This window comes from Diadema setosum, chromosome 5 (assembly GCF_964275005.1).
Source record: "Diadema setosum chromosome 5, eeDiaSeto1, whole genome shotgun sequence".
NCBI lineage: Eukaryota > Metazoa > Echinodermata > Echinoidea > Diadematoida > Diadematidae > Diadema > Diadema setosum.
In genome coordinates, this window is record NC_092689.1 from 28,333,105 (window position 1) to 28,351,913 (window position 18,809).

The following is an 18,809-nucleotide window of genomic DNA, read 5'->3' on the forward strand; positions in this document are numbered from 1 at the left end:
TTCGAAGGGGGACGTCTTTCACTGAATGTAATAGACTGCCAAAATGTTGAATATGACGTCATTTTGTCGGTGCCACGCATCGCTTCAAAGCCCGATTTTTACGAGCGTGTGTTTATGGAAGGCCTGGAAAGGAGATCATGTTGCGTCACTCTAGTGCGCCGGAGGGTGATGGGTGGACCGATAAGGCCAGATTTTGACATATTTATCACAGAATGAGAATTGGATTTCAAGACGTTAATCGGTGTAAGACCACTTGATTTTTTCTCTGAGGGAAGCTCTCAGAGTGCCATCTCCATCTTTCTTCCACCTCCCTGCCGTGACCCTTACAAAGAGCAGTTTTCAAAGCCACTTTCGTTCATGTGACAGGATTTAGCCAATCATTGATCCATAGTGGACAAATCTGTGTCCCTATATTCTTTTAAACTTCCATAACTCCTCACAGCTGTGCGATTATAGGTTGTTTTATGTATTTCAATACATAACTTCATTACACAGCTCTTCAGTACACATGGTTATTTGAAATGGACAAGATAGGGAATCAATATTTAGGAGAAGTTGCTAAACAATTCCTCATTGTCACCATAGCTAGCTTGTTGCCTTCTCATGTTGTTTTTCCGCCTTCTGCTCAGGATTTCAAAGCGGCCAATGTGAAGGTCCTCGTTGCCACCTCCGTGGCGGCCAGAGGCTTGGACGTGAAGCAACTCATCCTGGTGGTCAACTATGACTGCCCCAATCACTATGAGGACTATGTCCACCGAGTCGGGTAGGTAATCCCCCACTCATCAGAAGAGATGGGTGGTGGTCACCATGGAGATGTGAGCTTGTTGGCTTTTGAAGTTCAGTTTTCAAGCTACATGTTAAAGGGATTGTATAGTTTTGGATGAGATGTGACTTGGGGTTTCTAACTTTTTATGATGATCATTTTTGAGATGGTGAGAAACCTCTTTTGAAATATGAAAGAGCATATAATTGTAAGAGGTTTTCAAAGTTTATTTGATGAAAATTGGTTTTGAAATGGCTGAGATATCAAAAACCAAGTGATCCCGATGAAAGGTGGGACCCACCTTATATTAGGATCGCTTTGTTTTACTTTGTTTTTGGATGTCTCAGGAATTTCGAAACCGATTTTCATCAAATAAAATCTGAATTCTTCAAAGAATTGTGTGCTCTTTAACATTGCATAAAGTGGTTTTTAAGTATCTCCCCCCAAAAATTAAAAGCTGAATCCTCATGTCAGCCAATACTATACCATTCCTGTACGTTGGTGGTTTGCACACATGCTCTAGGGCAGCCAGTGACCAAAAGGGAAGTCCTGGCCACAATATTACTTTCCTTGAAAAAAGCATTGCCGCTCTGCAAATTTCCTGAAAAAATGAAATTGAAACCTACACTGTGCAGTTCTTCTGAGGATAATTCCACAACTCTTATTCTAGTACCACTCTGGTTGCATAGAGAGTGACATCTGGTTGCCCAATTGCATGTCCAATGTCGAAATACTGTTGTACCATACTGAAGGTTTGGTGTTTTTCCATTATTTTCCTCCCTTGCCTCCCTCATCCAACTTAGGAACAAGTTATACCTTGTCAATCAAAATGTATTGTGAAACTTGATTGAGAATGTGCATTTATGTAGGTGACTGAAAATAAAGGAGACTAACAGGTTGCAACTGTTTGCTAAGCTTTTACTTTGTTCTACAGAGAATCTAATTAAGATTGTTCATCCATCCAGTATGATTATCCTAGTACATTGCACTCCCGTTATAGCAAAGTCCTTAGGAGTTTTCATCCGTTATATTGGAATTTGGTTATAACCAAGCAGTACAGTGTATGAAGATAAATACATGAAATTTAAGAACCTGAATTTCAATTTCTTGTGAGGAGATTTTTATTTTGTTTTTTTAATAATTGCGTTTCTTGTAATAAGAGTACACCACAACACAATTAACATTTCCATAGTTTCTGGGGTTGACGTATTGTGTGTTAACCAAATGATTCTGTGTGCAAACATTTACTCTGTCAGACGAACGGGCCGAGCGGGCAACAAAGGTTTCTCTTACACGTTTCTAACTCCGGACCAAGCCAAGTATGCTGGTGACATCATTAAGGCCTTTGAGCTTAGTGAGAGTAAGGTGCCTGAAGAACTGACCCAGATGTGGAGCTTCTACTGCAACCAGCAGAAAGCCGTAAGTACCATTTGATGAAATCTTGGTGTGATGAATAGCAGCAAGATTAGAAGCAAAATCTTACTCAAAATACTGCCATCTCAATATCAGTAACAATCAGAAGTTTTATTTGGCTCAATTTCTTGATGGATCCTCTTTCAGAAGAGCTTAGTCCAGGAGTGAATTTCCAAATTGATTGAGTCTAGACTGAGAGTAAAGAGGACTCACAAGGTTTTTGTGTGTACACTGTTAAATAGATTTGGATACAGATGTATCAAGATGATTTAACTAATATCATTGTGGATAGCATTCTGTGTGTGTGTGTGTGTGTGTGTGGCAGAAGATCATGGTATTTCTGAAAAATTGTTTGAATCGCATTATTGCATTTTATCAGTTTGATAATTATAATGATGGGGATGTTGTGCATATGGTGAATGGACACCCCTTAAAAACAAACAAACGAAAAAAAAAAAACAGGAGTAAACAGACCAATAGAATCACATCTCCCAATTTCGCCCTCTATTACGCTACCCCTCTGCTACATTAAAACAGATGACACTGTAGCATGATTTCAACTTTAATAGTATTTCAAGTGGGTTTTTCTTGCTGTATGGTAATCCAACAATGGTGGACCTACAGAAATCATGGATATTTTGGTACACTATGTCCCAGGGAAAAAAAAAGAAAGTGTAAAATCTATTATGTACATTGTATCTGTCTTTCACTTGCTAATTCACCGATGGCTTAAATTAGTGAAGTCTTCTTTGTGGAAACTGATCTCAAACGATTCTCTCTTTGTGACTTGCAGGAAGGAAAGGAGGTGATACGGAACAGCGGCTTCGGCGGGAAGGGCTTCAAGTTCGACGACACGGAACGGGAGCTGGCCAACGAGAAGAAGAAACTGCAGAAGGCTGCCCTCGGTTTACAGGACTCAGATGACGAAGATGCCGGCATGGATGTAAGCTTCATATCATATACGATTCATGTATCACATATAAATCCTTGTCATTGGGAAGTATGATTTGTGATGATGACATTGCTTGTTTGAATTTTCTCCGTCTTATTTTTTTTTTTGGGGGGGGGGGGGGAGGCAGAGACTCCAACCCCAAGTAGCTCTTAATTGGGAGATTCTTCAGCTTGGAGCCCCTAGCAAACTGGACACTGATTGCAAGACTGTACGCAAACTATTATGTGCACATAGCTCACTACATGAGTGCTAAGTGCCAACGCCTTTTCCTGCTAGATTCCAGCTTTAGGGTTACAGATGCTCTCTGGTGCTATCTTAGCCTTATTTTTAAACAAATAGTGTGACAAAACTAAGCTAGGTGGGAGGAAGCTATTTTTTAAGCAGGAGAAAAGACATCTTGTAAGTAGGAGATGCACAGCTAGAGGGGGAGAAATTCAAAGTCAGGAGAGTGGGAAATTTTGCCAAAATAGCCCCAAAGCAGGAGTCTTTCACAGAAAGTGGGAGAGTTAGAATCTCTGAAATATGTTTTTGACTAAACTCAAACTACCCCAAGGCTACAAGCCATACTGTTGATATATTGTGATTTTTTTTTTTTTTTTTTTTTGTCAGTTGAATGATGCATATTGCATCCAAGAAACAGCTGGATACGCACTTTATATACTCTTTAAAAAAATCCTTTCTCCAACCAGATTGATGAAAAGATCGAGACAATGTTTGCGTCCAAGCGGCGGGTGAAGGACGTGACTGCAGATGAGATGCCAGTCATCCAGCAGCCCCAGGCCAACCCCAGCCTTCCCCAGCAGCCAGGCGGAGCTGGGGCCACGGGACCGGGCGGGGCACCAGCAGGCGCCAACCAGGCCATGCTCAACCTGGCCCGCCAGATGGCCGCCAAGATCAACAAGAACCTGGAGAGCGAGCGTCAAGTGGATATGTTGCAGCAGGCCACCCAGGCCGTTATGAAGGGCGCCACCTTGGGCCAGCCGGCAGTCTCTGTGAGTACCGTGCAGTGACTACTGCTAAACCAGAATTAGTCACAGCATGAAAATTTTGCGAATCGGAGCTGACAGCCTTTTTGACAGTGTGGAACCATCGCGAGGTGCTGACTATGAAAAAATTATGATCATACTTCATGTACTCACAAAACAGAGATTTGTTCAACACACGCTGCTGGTCGATATAAAACACACAACAAAACTGAATGCACACTACTTAACACACACAGTTAAAATAAAACAAAAAACAAAACACGAATAAGCCAGCACGTGTATTTCAGCACACTGACTTTTGAAGAACTTGGCCATACCTGAGCTATGCTGTGCACACTTGCATGCATACCAGTATGTACAAATTGGATCAATTCCATTACTTGGAAGGGGTTAACTGTTTATTCCTCTTGAGCATGCCGTTAAAATGTTTTGGGAAAACATACTACACACTTCTGTTTAGCGCAGACTTTGCCTATACAGCAGTGTACACAAAAACTTTCACATGCATTTTACTTTTTCAAATCTTAGCTCTTCATGAATTTTGCAAAAGTTTCATGCGCGCGAAAATTTCTGGTGTTACAGTACTTCCATTGGCACCGTCTTGTGCCCATGCCTCTTGTGGAGGGAGTGACTAATGGTGTCATTTTATTTCTTGTTACAGTACTTCTTGTAGGATCAAGTAAACCTGTTAGCATTTTGTTTGATGATGTTGCTGGGTAGTTTTATTCTACTTTATTTCTAGAGTGGACTTACTTTTGAATGATTGTTTAGGCACAGAACGCCTCTGGCTGAAAAGTAAGATTTAATCAGATTGTTTATCTCATTTTGGTGGTGCCAATTTTCCCTGGCATCAGATTTTTCTTGCACATCTCTACTTAACAATTTTATTTTCTTATTCAAGTTATTAAGCAAGAGATGAGAAGTTCCCTTCTGAGGTGAGTGTATGTTCATCTCATTTGGTACCTTGTAGAAAATTGCTTTTGACAAACACTCTAATATTTCATAATGCAATGATGAGCCAATGCAGTGAGGATAAAAAAAGCCAGCTTGAATGTAGAAACCAAAATGGAATTACTGGTAATTTCAGTCTCTCATTCAGAGATTTCTGAAAATAAAGTTTCATATCTGGAGAGAAAAATCTAAAAAAAAAAAAAAAAAGAAGAAAAGATTACTATCTGCTGTCTGTTTTATTTTGAGTGATCCTTTTGTTTTGAGCAGGCGTTCACCAGAGCTGAGCAGCTGGCCGGCAAGTTGAACGCCAAGCTGAACTACATCCCGAAGACTAACGAGGAGGAGAAGGAGGAGGAGCAACCCAAGGCCACCTTCCGCAAGTATGAGGAGGAGCTTGAGATCAATGACTTCCCACAGACAGCCAGATGGAAAGTCACGTCAAAGGTAGTGTGTGGGACTACACTGACTCTGTAAATAAAGATACAAGATATGAATGGCATAGACTTTAGAGTGTATTTTAAAGGTCTCGGCAAAAGTGAGAGCCTATGAACATTGTAGGTGTCCATGCGTCAACTTAACCCTATCCTAACATGTATCATCTCCATTTGGGATTCAACATCTTGTGGGTACGTATGAGCTAGTGCTTCTCCTCGGCAGTTCACAGAAGGGCTCCTTTGCTGAAACAGTCTTTGAAACATGAGCCACAGGGGAAAGATCAGAAGTTTTGACCATCTCAAGGTTAATCACTGTATTTTGCCTTGCATTATCAGTTCTGAAGTGCTTGCTGATGTCAGGTGTTCTCTCTTGTGAACATGAACAAGTGTTATGTGTAATACAGTGAATTATACAGTTGAACCTCTCGTATCCGGACAAGTCGGGACCGGGGCTCATCCGGATAAGGGATTTGGCCGGATACGGGAGACTCAATGCTTTATACATGTACATATCCATACACATGTAGGTCCTACTGATGTAGCCCATTGTAGTACCACATGTAGTAATGTGTATACTGCAACCTTTTCATTGTTACACTCAGTAACAGACCCCAAAATAGAGGTGTATGTTAATGTTGGAAGTAATATGTAATTCATGTGTGTTTGTGTAGGAGTTCTCAAGGAGTTGGGAATCCCCCTTTCCTCCCGTAATTATTAAAAAAAAAAAAAAAAATCACGGCGAGATTGCGTCCGTATAATAGAGACATCCGGATAAAGGGAGGCCGGATAAGAGAGGTTCAACTGTACAGTAGAAATTAATAAAACGGGTAGCATTAGTCTGCATTATCAATCCATCTATCTATCTATCTATCTATCTGTCTATCTGTCTTTCTCTCTATCTATCTCATTTTTTATGCTGTCCTTCATTTCTTTCTGTCTTCATTTATTCTTTTTTGTGTCTCTCACACATTCTCACTCTTCTTGGCACTTTCCTTTATGAATATTTTCACCCATTGTTTTCTTATGCACCCATCTGTGTTCTCTTCTCATCTATTATCCTCTTTCTGTGTTGTTGAAAACCTCCAGGAGAACCTGGCACAGATCCAAGATTACAGTGAGGCCGGTATCACCATCAGGGGGACCTACTTCCCCCCTGGTAAGGAGCCCAAGGAAGGAGAGAGGAAACTCTACCTGGCCATTGAAAGTGAGTTGGATGTCTCTTTTACCTGTCTCTCTATCTCTCTTCTATGTAGGTAGATTTGAATTCTTTTTAGGACATGACATTGTGGGATGTGTACACAAGCACTTCTCTTTTGTATTTTCATTGATTGTTTGTTAGGACTTTAAAGTGCAGCTTAAAGTTTTGTGCCAACTGTTCAAGTTAGGGAACATTTCAATGAGAAATGAACGACAATTTGTATGAGAGAGGTTGAGTTTCATTGAAGCGTTCAACCGATAGGTGGTACTGGAGTCAAATGCAATGTAAATGTTGACAATTCTAAATTGAGCAGTATCGAAATAGTTTTGAAGCTGTCAGTTTGCTTTGAGTTGCAACTGTCATGGTTCCCCTAAGAGTTGCCTTTCCATTTTTAGTTTAGATTGTCTGTGTTTGTCTGTACGCAATGTGTGTTTCGTAATTATTAGATGGTTGTAATGATGACAAACAATGTCACTTTTTGGTATGCATAACATCATGCCATCTCCATGCGTGTTGCTTGTGAACCAGAAAATGTGGAAAGCAAAGTACATTGTATGAATGAGGGTTGATAGCAGGAAATAATTAAGCATTTCTTGCATTCAAAATAGATTAGTCTCGAAATAAGTGGTCAGATTACCAGCTTTCTGAAGGCTATTGGGAAGAGAATTCCACAGATCTGCTGAAGTTGAAGATTTAACATCGACTCGACCTGACAAATTTCTTGAGTAAGACCTGCAATACCTACATGGTGAATAATGGTGCATTTCCTGTTGAAGGTAGACCAATGCCATATATGGCTTGTATCATACCTGAAGACAGTTAAGTGTTAAACAACATTTCTTTTGTGAACTCACCCTTGATGTAGGTGTCAGTGAGAGGGCAGTGTCTAAGGCCAAGGTGGAGATCACAAGACTGATCAAGGAAGAACTGATCAGACTGGTAAGTATTCACCACTCTTTCTTCGTTCTGTCGCTAGGCATTCAAACTGAAAAATGCATACAAATTCAGACCAGGTTGTGCTTTAAACCACAGGGCAAACATTTCTCTTACTCAAATGATTTTGTGTGCCCATTTGAAGAAAAGAGACTGATATGTGTTATTTGTATTTCAAGTTTAGTGCAAGGGTTAGTTGATGATTGTAACTGCACTCTATCACAAGGAATTTTCTCATGGTCATCTAATGAATACCCCATCTGTGGAGTAATTCAAGAGTGTTAGAGGGATGGAGGAAATTCCATCTCACTGTGTTCTGATAGAAATAGGTGCACATGTACTCCTGAACATTCCTACTAGAGTTACTTGCTATATGTGTGAATAGGCATTCATACAGTGCCCTTTGAAACCAAGAAAATTATGTTTGAAGAATTGTGTTAAAACTTTGGTCTGATTGACACTTAAGTACCCGTGTGCAAAGCGTCATTAAGGGTGGTTTGTTATGAGTGGTCACCCCGTGGTATAGTAGATGAGCGTCTGGACCTTCAGACAGAAAGTCCTGAGTTTAAATCCTGCCTGGTGCTGTACATCCCTCAGCTTGGATAAGGCATCTTACGTGCAATATCAGTTTTGGAGCAAGAGTAAAAATAGGTACCTGGCAATACTGACTTAATGGTAACAGTAGAACAGTGCTGCAGCTAGACCTGCTTCCCTGAGTAAATGAAACCATAGTTGTGCCAGTTTAGCATGAATTTTTAGCCATCAAGAAACAGATCATACTGCATGCTTACTGTACCTGTGTCCATTCTTGCCACATCGTGTAACTCTGAGTCTCTCCCTTTTGTTCTGTCTTCCAGCAAAACTCCTACCAACCCACCAACAAAGGCAGATACAAGGTGCTCTGAATTTCCTTCCAGACGAGTGATGCGTTGTGGATGCTAATTGCTTATTCCAGCCATTTTTACTTCTGGATTGCCATAACTTATGGATGTGTTTTTGAAGACTGCATCATATTGAGACACTCCTTTTCATGACACACAAAGACACTCATAGTTGTACCTGACTCTCTAAAACCCTGTGTTAATGTAAGAAAAGTGGCCAAAAAAAAAAAAAAATGAAAGATGTTGTACAAATCTGGACACTACAGATTTATTGTAATACATGTATCTCAAAGTCAATCTGCCAGGACTTGCAGCAACTTTCTCTGATAAAAAGACTTGATATTCAAGTTATTTCCATCAACTTCAAGTTTGAAACCAGAGATGTATTTGTTTGAAAAATCTTGTAATATCAAGAAGTCACATTTCTTGGCACTTTTACACTGTTAACTATGGTGTTCTGTTTCTCAAATGGTTTTCTGATAGTGCAAGTCAACAAGATGGGATTTGGGTTGGCTTGTGCCAAAGTCCTGTTGCATCTTTAAAGACAGCCAATCCCTTTTGCATGCAAATTATTGAAAAATTGGTGAGAACACTTAGGTATTGAAGAAAACACTATTTGGAAACCTCCTGTAAATTGTGAATTGAAGAGGGTCTTTATTTGTTTAGTTAAATTGACCGTTAAGATTTGAATAATTTTTTCGTACTACAAAAAAATTACAATCAAAACTACTAGTCTAGTTTTACAGACCTGTGTGATGCACTTAGTTGCACATGTAGTTCATGGAAGTGGTGTGTTGTTATTTGCCATCGATAACAAAGTAAGAGAAACTAGTGAATTCTTCTTTTCTGATAGCTGTAACATTCTTATCTTTTGTTCAAAGTTTAAGTATCATTTTACAACCACAGGAGGATTAATGTATGCAGCTGTGTCTAGTACATAGAACATGTTACGGTGAGCGTGTGGTGCATTATTTGAATTCTAACGGCTAACAACATTCAAATATCACAGAAATGTTATAGTTTTACAATAGTCTTGTCATTCTGGTGGAATATATTATGTTCTGTGCTATTTGGGAAGGAATATAAAAAGGGATGGCCCATCTTTAAGCCCTCTCAAATCCCACCTTGTTAACTTGCACTATCAGCCCTCTTGGGCAGTGAGGTTTAGCTTGATGTACAATTTCCAATCATTGAACTTCACTTAAGCTCTGCATTTGCAAGCTTGCCATTGAAGAGATCCTTGATAGCTGTCCAAAGGATAATGCTGTATAAACCTGTACCATTTTAAGCTGCCTGTTTCGCCACCATCTTAGATGTATATTGTCAAGTCAAATGTTACATTTAAAACTTCTTGGTTGTCTGATTCACTTTCTATGTGTTCTCCCTCAGAAGGAACTTGACAACAAAATGAAATATGTTTTGTGCAACATAATACATTCTACACATATTCTCTTATACTATGTGTTCATCGTCTATCTCTTATTTTTTACATCATGATTATGCAGAAAATTACGTTAAATTTCCCTGTCCTCTCCTCATTGACGTCAATTTTCAAGTGTTTGAAAGTGTTATTTCAATGTAGACCTACAAGTGTATAGCCGTCAGTGTCAAGGCTAGTCAGATGTAAGGGAAAGTTTCTCTCCTTCCAGTGGCTGTTTTGTGGAGTATCATCTGAAAATCCACACTATCACTGGGGTAACATGTTGTTTCACGTTCAAGAGCCAAGATTCACAAAATTGAAATGCACGCAAAAGTTCTTGTTTACACTATAATGCATTGAATGCCAGTAACAATTCGCAAAAATGTGATGCTGTGAAAAAGGCAGTTGGCTCCAGTTCATTAACATTTCATGCCGCGAATATTTCTTGCTTTACAGTATACAACATCAAAAAAAGACACCTGCTATACCTGACTAAATGACAGCTCCTCACACACCATTTGCTGAAATGTACATCGCATGCTTTCTCTGTCAAGCCTGTGATTGTTGTGGAGTATTGTGTATAATGCATTACTCCCATAGGTTCTTTATCAAACTCTCACTTTTCCATTTTGCCTTGCCCTGAGAAATGGTGTGTTGTTAGGTACTCATTAATTTGAACCACCCCCAATATATGCCAAGGTGCTCTATAAAACAAATAGTGAATGTTCTTTTGTGTGTGCAGTGGTACAAGATTTCGCATTTGATGGAGGATGCGATGTTTTGACTCGACCTATATGGGGTTTGATAGAGTGTCGCAACTTTCACCTTTGTGTGAAATCTTGCACCATCACACTCTGGACCATGTACTGTTTGTATAATTATAGCAACCCAGAGATTCTTGGCATCTATCCCTTACTCTTCTCACACGAGGATCATGCATGTGCAGGACTGTGTGTTTATCAATGTAACATGACACACTGAAATTGTAATTTTGTAAATAAAGTCATGGGTTCATGAACAGATTTGTGCGGTAATGTCTCGAGTTCTGTTGGCTAAAGTTCATTTGTAAAGTTTGGTATATGTGGTGGAAAGGTGCTATGTAAAACAGTAACATGTACGTTTCAAATTATTATTCTAGTTTCACTTCTGCTTTTTGTTTTTGTTTTTGTTTCTTTAGATTGGGATGCCATAATTACATACAAGTATTTGATTACAAGCCATAGAAGCATTGCAAATCACATGATATTAAAGGGATTGTATAATTTTGGTTTAGACCTAATTTCAGGTTTCAAACATTTTTGGGTGAGATAATGAAAAACCTCTTATGAAATACGAAAGAGCATGTAATTCCATGAGGAATTCAACATTCATGTGATGAAAATTGGTTTTGAAATGGCTGAGATATCCAAAACAGAGCGATTCTAATAAAGTGTGGGACCCACATTTTATTACCATCGCTTTGTTTTACTTTGTTTTTGGATGTTTCAGTCATTCCAAACCCGATTTTCATCAAATAAAGGTGTTAAATAAAGGGGCTATTTTAGGTAGATGATAGAGTGGTATGTCTTACCATCGAGCAATGTTACATGCATGGCCACAAATGTCTACTCCAGTAAAATTACCCATTTTGTGGCACAAGAATTTATCATTGTTTGAGATTTGCTGCCCCCAATTATTGGTGTTTATTCAAATTCAGTCGAGTCTGAAAAGGCACCTCAGCCAAATGGGACCAAAGTGAAGGAAACGATTCTTTTGTCGGTGATGATGCACAATTACACAGTCGTCATTGTCCAAACATCTGAATGTATTAAGATGCTCATAATCAGGGAGAGGTGGTGATTATGGCATCAAAGAAAGACCTCTACTCATGGTCCATGTGTGTATTGTGTCCATGGTAATACAAACTCAATGAGAAAGTATTTCTGTGAGAGACACACTGTCAAGTGGCCAAGACTGCTATTTTTAGATTCCTACATTTTTAATACACCAGGCTGGAGAATATCACTTATATCAAAAAGTGGTCACAGCCTTCATACTCTGGTGGCCAATTTCACATATTTCTCCACCATTATGCTGCTGCCATATTTTTTTTTCCTATTCAAATCAACTACACATACACAATGTACAGTGTGAACAAAAAAAGGTTTTGAAGGAAATATTGGTTGATGTGGTTACCGGTGTAGAATATTTATGTGTAGTAGGAATAACAACGACGTGAAATGGTGAATAATGTGATGAGGGAAGGGGTGTAAAGAATGCACCAAAATTATTTGTACCTGTTTGGGTATAGTAAGTATTCCTGCCATGCATACTTGTTTTGCCGCATTTTAGGGGTTGCCCTGCAGCATACCAGTGCACTAGTGTATAATTGAGCTCTTGCGTTGTGAGTTATTATAAAATGGTGATATGGATCATAGTCAAATGATTGGTCGAGAGCTATCACCTGACCACTCTTCTATTTTGCCTGAAGGCCAAATTGTATGTTTCACCGACGTTGGCATACTAATGACTGGTATAACAATTACTCATCTGTGCTCTGCTGCATTGCCAGTGTATTGTAACTGCATCACAATTGTTTGTGTCTTTGGTTTGGTCGGTTTGGAACTATAGTGCTGGCCTGGGAATCTTGCAAAAATGGCTGACGTGAAATTGAAATCATGTCACCACTTTATATGTAGAACAAATAATGCACATTCCTTGGTCATGCATCAGTAAAATTATCCATCCTCCATAACTTTTGAACAGCCGATAGCACTTCACCTTGCTTCTTATGTTTTGGACTATTGTATAATCAGTGCCGGTTGGATAATTCTTGCAAATGTGCTATGTAATGTGCATTATTTGTATTCTATTACCCTTCCGGAGATCTCTTCTTTACAAATCAAGGTAAAGCTGTATTTACACACACACTCACACACATCACCAGCATGCCCACACAAGAAGTGTACAAAAATGTCATTGTAAACAAAACAAAAAACAAAAACAAAAAAATGTGAAAGAAATGAAAACAAAGAGAAAATACCAGTGTGAAAACTGACATCAAAACCAACTATTTGCAAATTCTTCTTGTACGAATTCATAGGTTTTCATTTATTTTCAATCCTTGGCTAATTTCTTTCTGCACATGATGTAGCACAACATGATCCTATTCATTTTTTCTTTATATATGTAATGCACAAATAGGATATACACTAACAGACTGTTAGCTGAGAAGGTACGGGGGTGTTCACACCAGACACTGTGTGGAAGTGTGAAAGCACCCATTCCCTTCCCACTTGACAATCTCTGAAATCTCTTCATCACCTCCAAAGATAAATGTTGAGTGAACAATGGGCTCCAATACTCCAGCAAAAGGCCTCATCGTTATGGAAATGGGCAGAGCAAGCATAGGTCTGACAAAAAAAAAAAATAAATAAATTATCATTTTCTGCTCATTCCCAAGAAACAGTTGGGGTAAGAAAGAGCTCATAGAGGCCATATTGTAAGAGATATTCTGTCTTTTGTTTGTTTGTTTGTTTGTTTATTTATTTATTTATTTATATATTTTTTTTTTTTTTGGGGGGGGGGGTATATCTGCATCAAAGTCATCTCTAAAGCATAAATGTATTACAAAAGGAAACCCAAACCCTACACCACCATGAAGATAAAGAATAGATAAAGTGAGCATTATAAAGAAATTCAGAGAAATAAACATATTTTGGACGATTCTCAATGAGAAAGCACGATATTAAAACACTTGGTAATTTGTTCATATGAAAGTCGCATGTCTTAGAGACTTACAGGTTTATAAGCAAGCATAGAACTTGCTCTTTATCACTCTGGAGAGCAGATCTTATCAAAGGAAATCTTCAACAAAAAAAAAAATGTGGGTGAGAAGGCTGGAACATAACGATACTGGTAGGTAGATGCTTCATTTCAAATAAGAAATCCGGAAAAGACCTACACACATGCGATACTTTTTCGTTTTCTTTGTACTTGTTCATCATCGGTACCTCATCAGGGCTAATTTTACTACAATGTAACAATCCTTCTTACGGAAGCCATACACTAGCATATGTTTCTTTAAATATCTTAAATTCTTAGATATGCAGCCTTAAGCGAAATATAAATATGACTCCCACTTTTGGGTAAGGCAATAGAAACTAATGCAAATAAACCATTTTGATCAAATACATCTTGAACTCTTGATACGATTGATTTTTAGAACTTCAGATAGCTGTACCACAGTAATTTTGAAAGAAATAACCATACGAAATGATAAATGGATTTGATAAAGCAAGCATTTTAAAATAGGAAAAATTATGGCAAAATAAGCCTCGATACTAAAACAATAAAGAAGATTAGGATATTGCTGTCAATATAACTTCTTATAGCTTTGTAACAATAAAACAAATTACAAGGTGCAATCGCAGTTCTGCAATAAATAAACAGAAAATTCATCAACTGCAAATATTGGCGATTATATGATGTAGACCCATTCACTTCCCCCAATTACAATACCATAATTTTATGTCCTGATGCATAGATATGCTTAATACTGTGCAAAATTTTTATGCTCCATATCATATTTCTTCTCAACTAGAGTTCTTCATTCAAAATATGTTTGTAAAATATTGTTAGGCCTCCTGAAGACAGCGACTACCTTTTAAACAATTGAGCGTTTCATCTGCGATGGAATGTACGGTCAATGTTGCATCACTTTCAAAAAGATAAATGAAACTTTCATTCAGACCAGGGGATTCAGCGGGTCATAAAATTTTGGATTTCCTAAACGAAAATATATATGATTTGACCATAGTATGAAAAAAAGGACGAATGAAATTACACAAGTGCTATTTGATAGGTTGTATACACATTTCCAGGAGTCCAACTCAAGCCAAGCCTTGCCTACCATGCAGCTACTTCTACTCCATACATACTGCTTAAATACATCCTCTCAACACTTAAATAACAATAAATCAGAGTATCTGGCTAGTATAATCACACTGAATATATATATCATAGAATTGAACAAAACTAAAAAATAGTACTGGTATTTGAGAATATATGTATCAAAATTCATTGACAAAAAGAAAAACAAAAATCAGTTGCATTTAATTAATAGCAGATAATAATTCTTCCTGATCCTGTTATACTTCTTTCTATGTGACGATAGTCACACGGCCCTGAAACACGTTTGCATTGAAATTTTCCACTCACAGCATCTGTGATTCACAGACTGCTGCAAAATATGTTCATATTTCTGTCACATTTCCCAATCTGCACAAAACCAGAGAGACAATTCACTTGGACTCTCTGGTCAATCACACAACCATGTCTATTCTAGGTTCTTCGATGACCATGACAAGATCATTCCAGTCACATCTGATCACAACAGTTAGCTTCATACACTGAACTTAATCAACCATGACACATAGGCAATGTGCCGTTATGAGTAGAATAAGAACTCTATATAAATGAGTTTATATAACATTTCTCTACGGAGGTAGCTGCTTTTAGTTGCCACTTCTGGACAGGAAACATCATGGCGCTTAGTAGACTACTAAATGACATCTAATGTCATTCAATGGATAAGTTCCTAAAGTGTTTTTTTTTTTCATTTCTACTTTTCTTTAATTCTTGCAGTCGGCAAACAGTCTTTGAAATAGACTCTGAATTCATTTTTCTCAATAATTCTTGTCATTCTTTCCATCCATGGGTGTGTGTGTGTGTGTACTTATGCTGGCAAGAAATGTTGCCATAGATTAGAAGTACTTCTCCTCTTTCTCAGGAAGCAGTGCATTTGTGATTATTTCAATCATTTTTCTTACATTGCAGGCTACTTAACTTTGCAGCAATACATTATTACAGGAAGCTGGTGATATCCAAAATTAGTTTTCTACTTTTTAATCAATAGAACAGCCAATATGAATGAGCAGCTGTGATGAATGTAGCACGAAAGTGCAAAGGAAGTACATTTCATGAAGTAAAACTAGAGCACCAATGATGCTGCCAATTTGATGAACAATTTGGCATTCAGTGCAACATGTTGATATAACCAGTTTCACTGTGTTCTTGATGCATATGATAGAAAATGAGGTGATCTCTTTCCAGAAATAATAAGCTACATCATGCACGATCCATTTTGGCATGTCTGTGTCCATGTATGGCAGAGACATATTATGGGGCTAAGAGTTGCTGCGTGCAAGTTTGAGGTAAAACCCGAATTTTTTCGTAGACTTTTCAACGTTCCTTTCCCCGACCACTCTATTAGTATTCATCCATTCATCAGACATGAGAAGAGTGACTCGTATGGGTTAGTCATGTCGCTGGCAGATTTGTAACAAATACTTGAAATTAACCTCCCTTGCCAAGTGAACACTTCACCTCAGTAATACGGAAGTAATAGCTCAGAGAGGTTGTGACCACATTAGTGAAATAAAAGGATGGTGAAGAAAAACCATAGAGGAGTCCTGAAGCGATATATCTTTTTTTTTCTCTTCCCGTCGCTAGCTCACGGAGAGTCTTGCTGGAGAGCCATGCGCTGCTGCTCGATGGTCTCCCGCATCACGTTGGCGATGACGTGGGGGGAGTGGACGCTGGCGATGGCGAGGAGCAGGGGCAGGTCACTGCGGTCCACCCCGACTGCTCCGGCCAGTGCCGCAGCCTTGACCATGGGCTTGTGCTCCAGGAGGCCGGCCACAGCGGTGCTGTGGAAGAAGAGCTCTTGCAGGCGATCCTCCAGGTGCATCAGGCACTGAAATGTGAAAGGAGGAAGAAATAAATGAGCTTTTTTGTGTGTAAATACAGAAGAGCCCTCACAATACCGCCCCATAAATTACCAGCACTCCTCCATTCTCTTCTCATTCTCTTCTTGTTGTCCTCACAACCACCATCTCAAAATAATAGTCTCATGGGAATTTCCTACAAGATCCATCACAACATGCCTGTTGTGATTTCTTTCCTTTCAATTGACTCTGACAAATGATCACGAACAGACCAAACCTCTAAACTAGTAATCACAGTTTGCAATCTAGCATCATGTTTCATGTGCCTGCTAAGTGGACCCCTCTGGAAAACAGCTTATCCATGTTGTCATTGCAGAGTAGGGCCATCCACTTGTATCTCACTCAATTACCAAAGTATTGATATTTTCTATGTATGTTCATTTATTGTTCATTGTTTGTACATAGTAAAAAACTACCATACCATACCACCATCATTACCATAACAAAAATCAGTATTTACAATTGAAAAGCTTGATCACAAAATCAAGTTAACTCCATTCTTGTCAAGTTGAGATGTTCGCGATTAAGCCTGCTAAAAAATGAAGAAAACAAATAAGAAAGTATGGGATATTTCTATTATTACTTAAAGAATATTCCTCACTTCACAATAAGCGAGGTATCACTGGAAAAGTTTTATTTTGCTCTATGTGATACTGGACCTACCTAAGATTGTTTCAAAATGGCACTTTTTGCAATCAAACTCAAATTCTTCTTGGTTATCTACACTGACAACACATACACTTCAAGGATGATTTTAAACATTCTTAAAGGACACGTTCACCTTCATAAACATAAGGATTGAGAAAATGTAGCAATATTAGATTGTCCAATCGATTGTCCAACACACATCACTGAAAGTTTGAGGAAAATCGGACAATCCGTTCAAAAGTTATGAATTTTTGAAGTTTTTGTGCAGTAACCGCTGGATGGTAAGACTACTACAGTGTACGATGTCACATGCGTACAACAATATAAGGGAAATATAAAGGGAATTTCACTAAATTTCATCTTTTGAAAAAAGTACACATTCCCTTGACTCGTTACCGACATATGTTATGGGTAATATCATTCCCCCTACCTTTAGAAAGAGGCAAGCCAAATGCTCTTTTCATATGCGAAAAAAATGAAAATATGTTGAATTTCCTTTACATTTTCTTTATACTGTTGTACTCATATGACATCACGAGCCTTAGTAGTCTCCTCGTCCAGCAGTTCCAACACAAAAATTTTAAAAATTCATAACTTTTGCATCGATTGTCCAATTTTCCTCAAACTATCACAGATGTGTTCTACTAATATTGCTGCATTCTCTCAATCCTTATGTTTATGAAGGTGAATTTGTCCTTTAAGCATACTGCCGATCCCCTCCTACTCACAAAGTCTGATGAGAGTTTCATGCGGTGCAACAGCTTGACGGACTCCAGGAGTTGATCCACCAGGGTCGAGATGGCAACCTCCTGTATCGTTGGCTTCTCTACGCATCCTTGGTATCTCTCGCAAGACACCTCTTCCACCGTCCAGCTGTCCGTGTTTGCCACGATGTAAAGCGGTTCCTGACCAGACTCGTCCAGCACTGGGTGCTGTAGGAAGAAGGCACACAGCAAAACAGTTTTACCGATACACGCATGGCAGTTTGTAAATAACAAAGCAGACTTCTGCAACATCATCTATGACTGCATGATGCAAAGGCCAAGTTTAGCATTCAATTCACATTTAAGATCACATTCCCCTTGAGATGTTTGTTCACTATCTTCAAGGATTCCTCATCCTTTCTTTTTGTTTTTCTTTGCTTCTATTTGTAGCTGTAATGTTTTTTTCCTTTAAATTGTATTTGGTATTCTATTTGGTCATCAAGGTATAGCACAAGAGCATTATAAACATTCATGGAAGAAACCTAAATCTCTGTACTGGCAGATACTCATACATCCTGACATCATAAAGGTAGATGGCACAATATAAGGTGCAAAACACCACATTTCTAAATCACTTGGTGGATTTACAATTTCAACAAAGGCAGCTCATGCCAGGTATGTGTGTCTAAGCATCGGATGTGTTTTCACAGTCTGCACTGCTGACCAGTGCTCAAATCAAATGGCCAAACATTAAATTCA

General features: G+C 38.6%; 2 protein-coding genes across 2 annotated transcripts in view; one reads left to right on the top strand and one right to left on the bottom strand.

Annotated features, from left to right (window-relative positions):
- LOC140228668 (probable ATP-dependent RNA helicase DDX46) overlaps positions 1–10,965 on the top strand; it is a 29,417-nt gene extending 18,452 nt beyond the window's left edge. The window contains exons 16-23 of the mRNA XM_072308931.1: positions 630–763; positions 2,020–2,182; positions 2,970–3,119; positions 3,818–4,120; positions 5,333–5,509; positions 6,586–6,703; positions 7,563–7,636; positions 8,488–10,965. Of these exons, the coding sequence (XP_072165032.1) occupies positions 630–763; positions 2,020–2,182; positions 2,970–3,119; positions 3,818–4,120; positions 5,333–5,509; positions 6,586–6,703; positions 7,563–7,636; positions 8,488–8,535 (1,167 nt within the window). The 3' untranslated portion in view covers positions 8,536–10,965. The remainder of the gene's footprint in view (positions 1–629; positions 764–2,019; positions 2,183–2,969; positions 3,120–3,817; positions 4,121–5,332; positions 5,510–6,585; positions 6,704–7,562; positions 7,637–8,487) is intronic.
- A 2,529-nt stretch (positions 10,966–13,494) lies between these two features.
- Positions 13,495–18,809, bottom strand: part of LOC140228669 (folliculin-interacting protein 2-like) — a 46,472-nt gene continuing 41,157 nt past the window's right edge. The window contains exons 15-16 of the mRNA XM_072308932.1: positions 18,075–18,278; positions 13,495–16,667 (exon numbers count right to left, since the gene is read on the bottom strand). Of these exons, the coding sequence (XP_072165033.1) occupies positions 16,425–16,667; positions 18,075–18,278 (447 nt within the window). The 3' untranslated portion in view covers positions 13,495–16,424. The remainder of the gene's footprint in view (positions 16,668–18,074; positions 18,279–18,809) is intronic.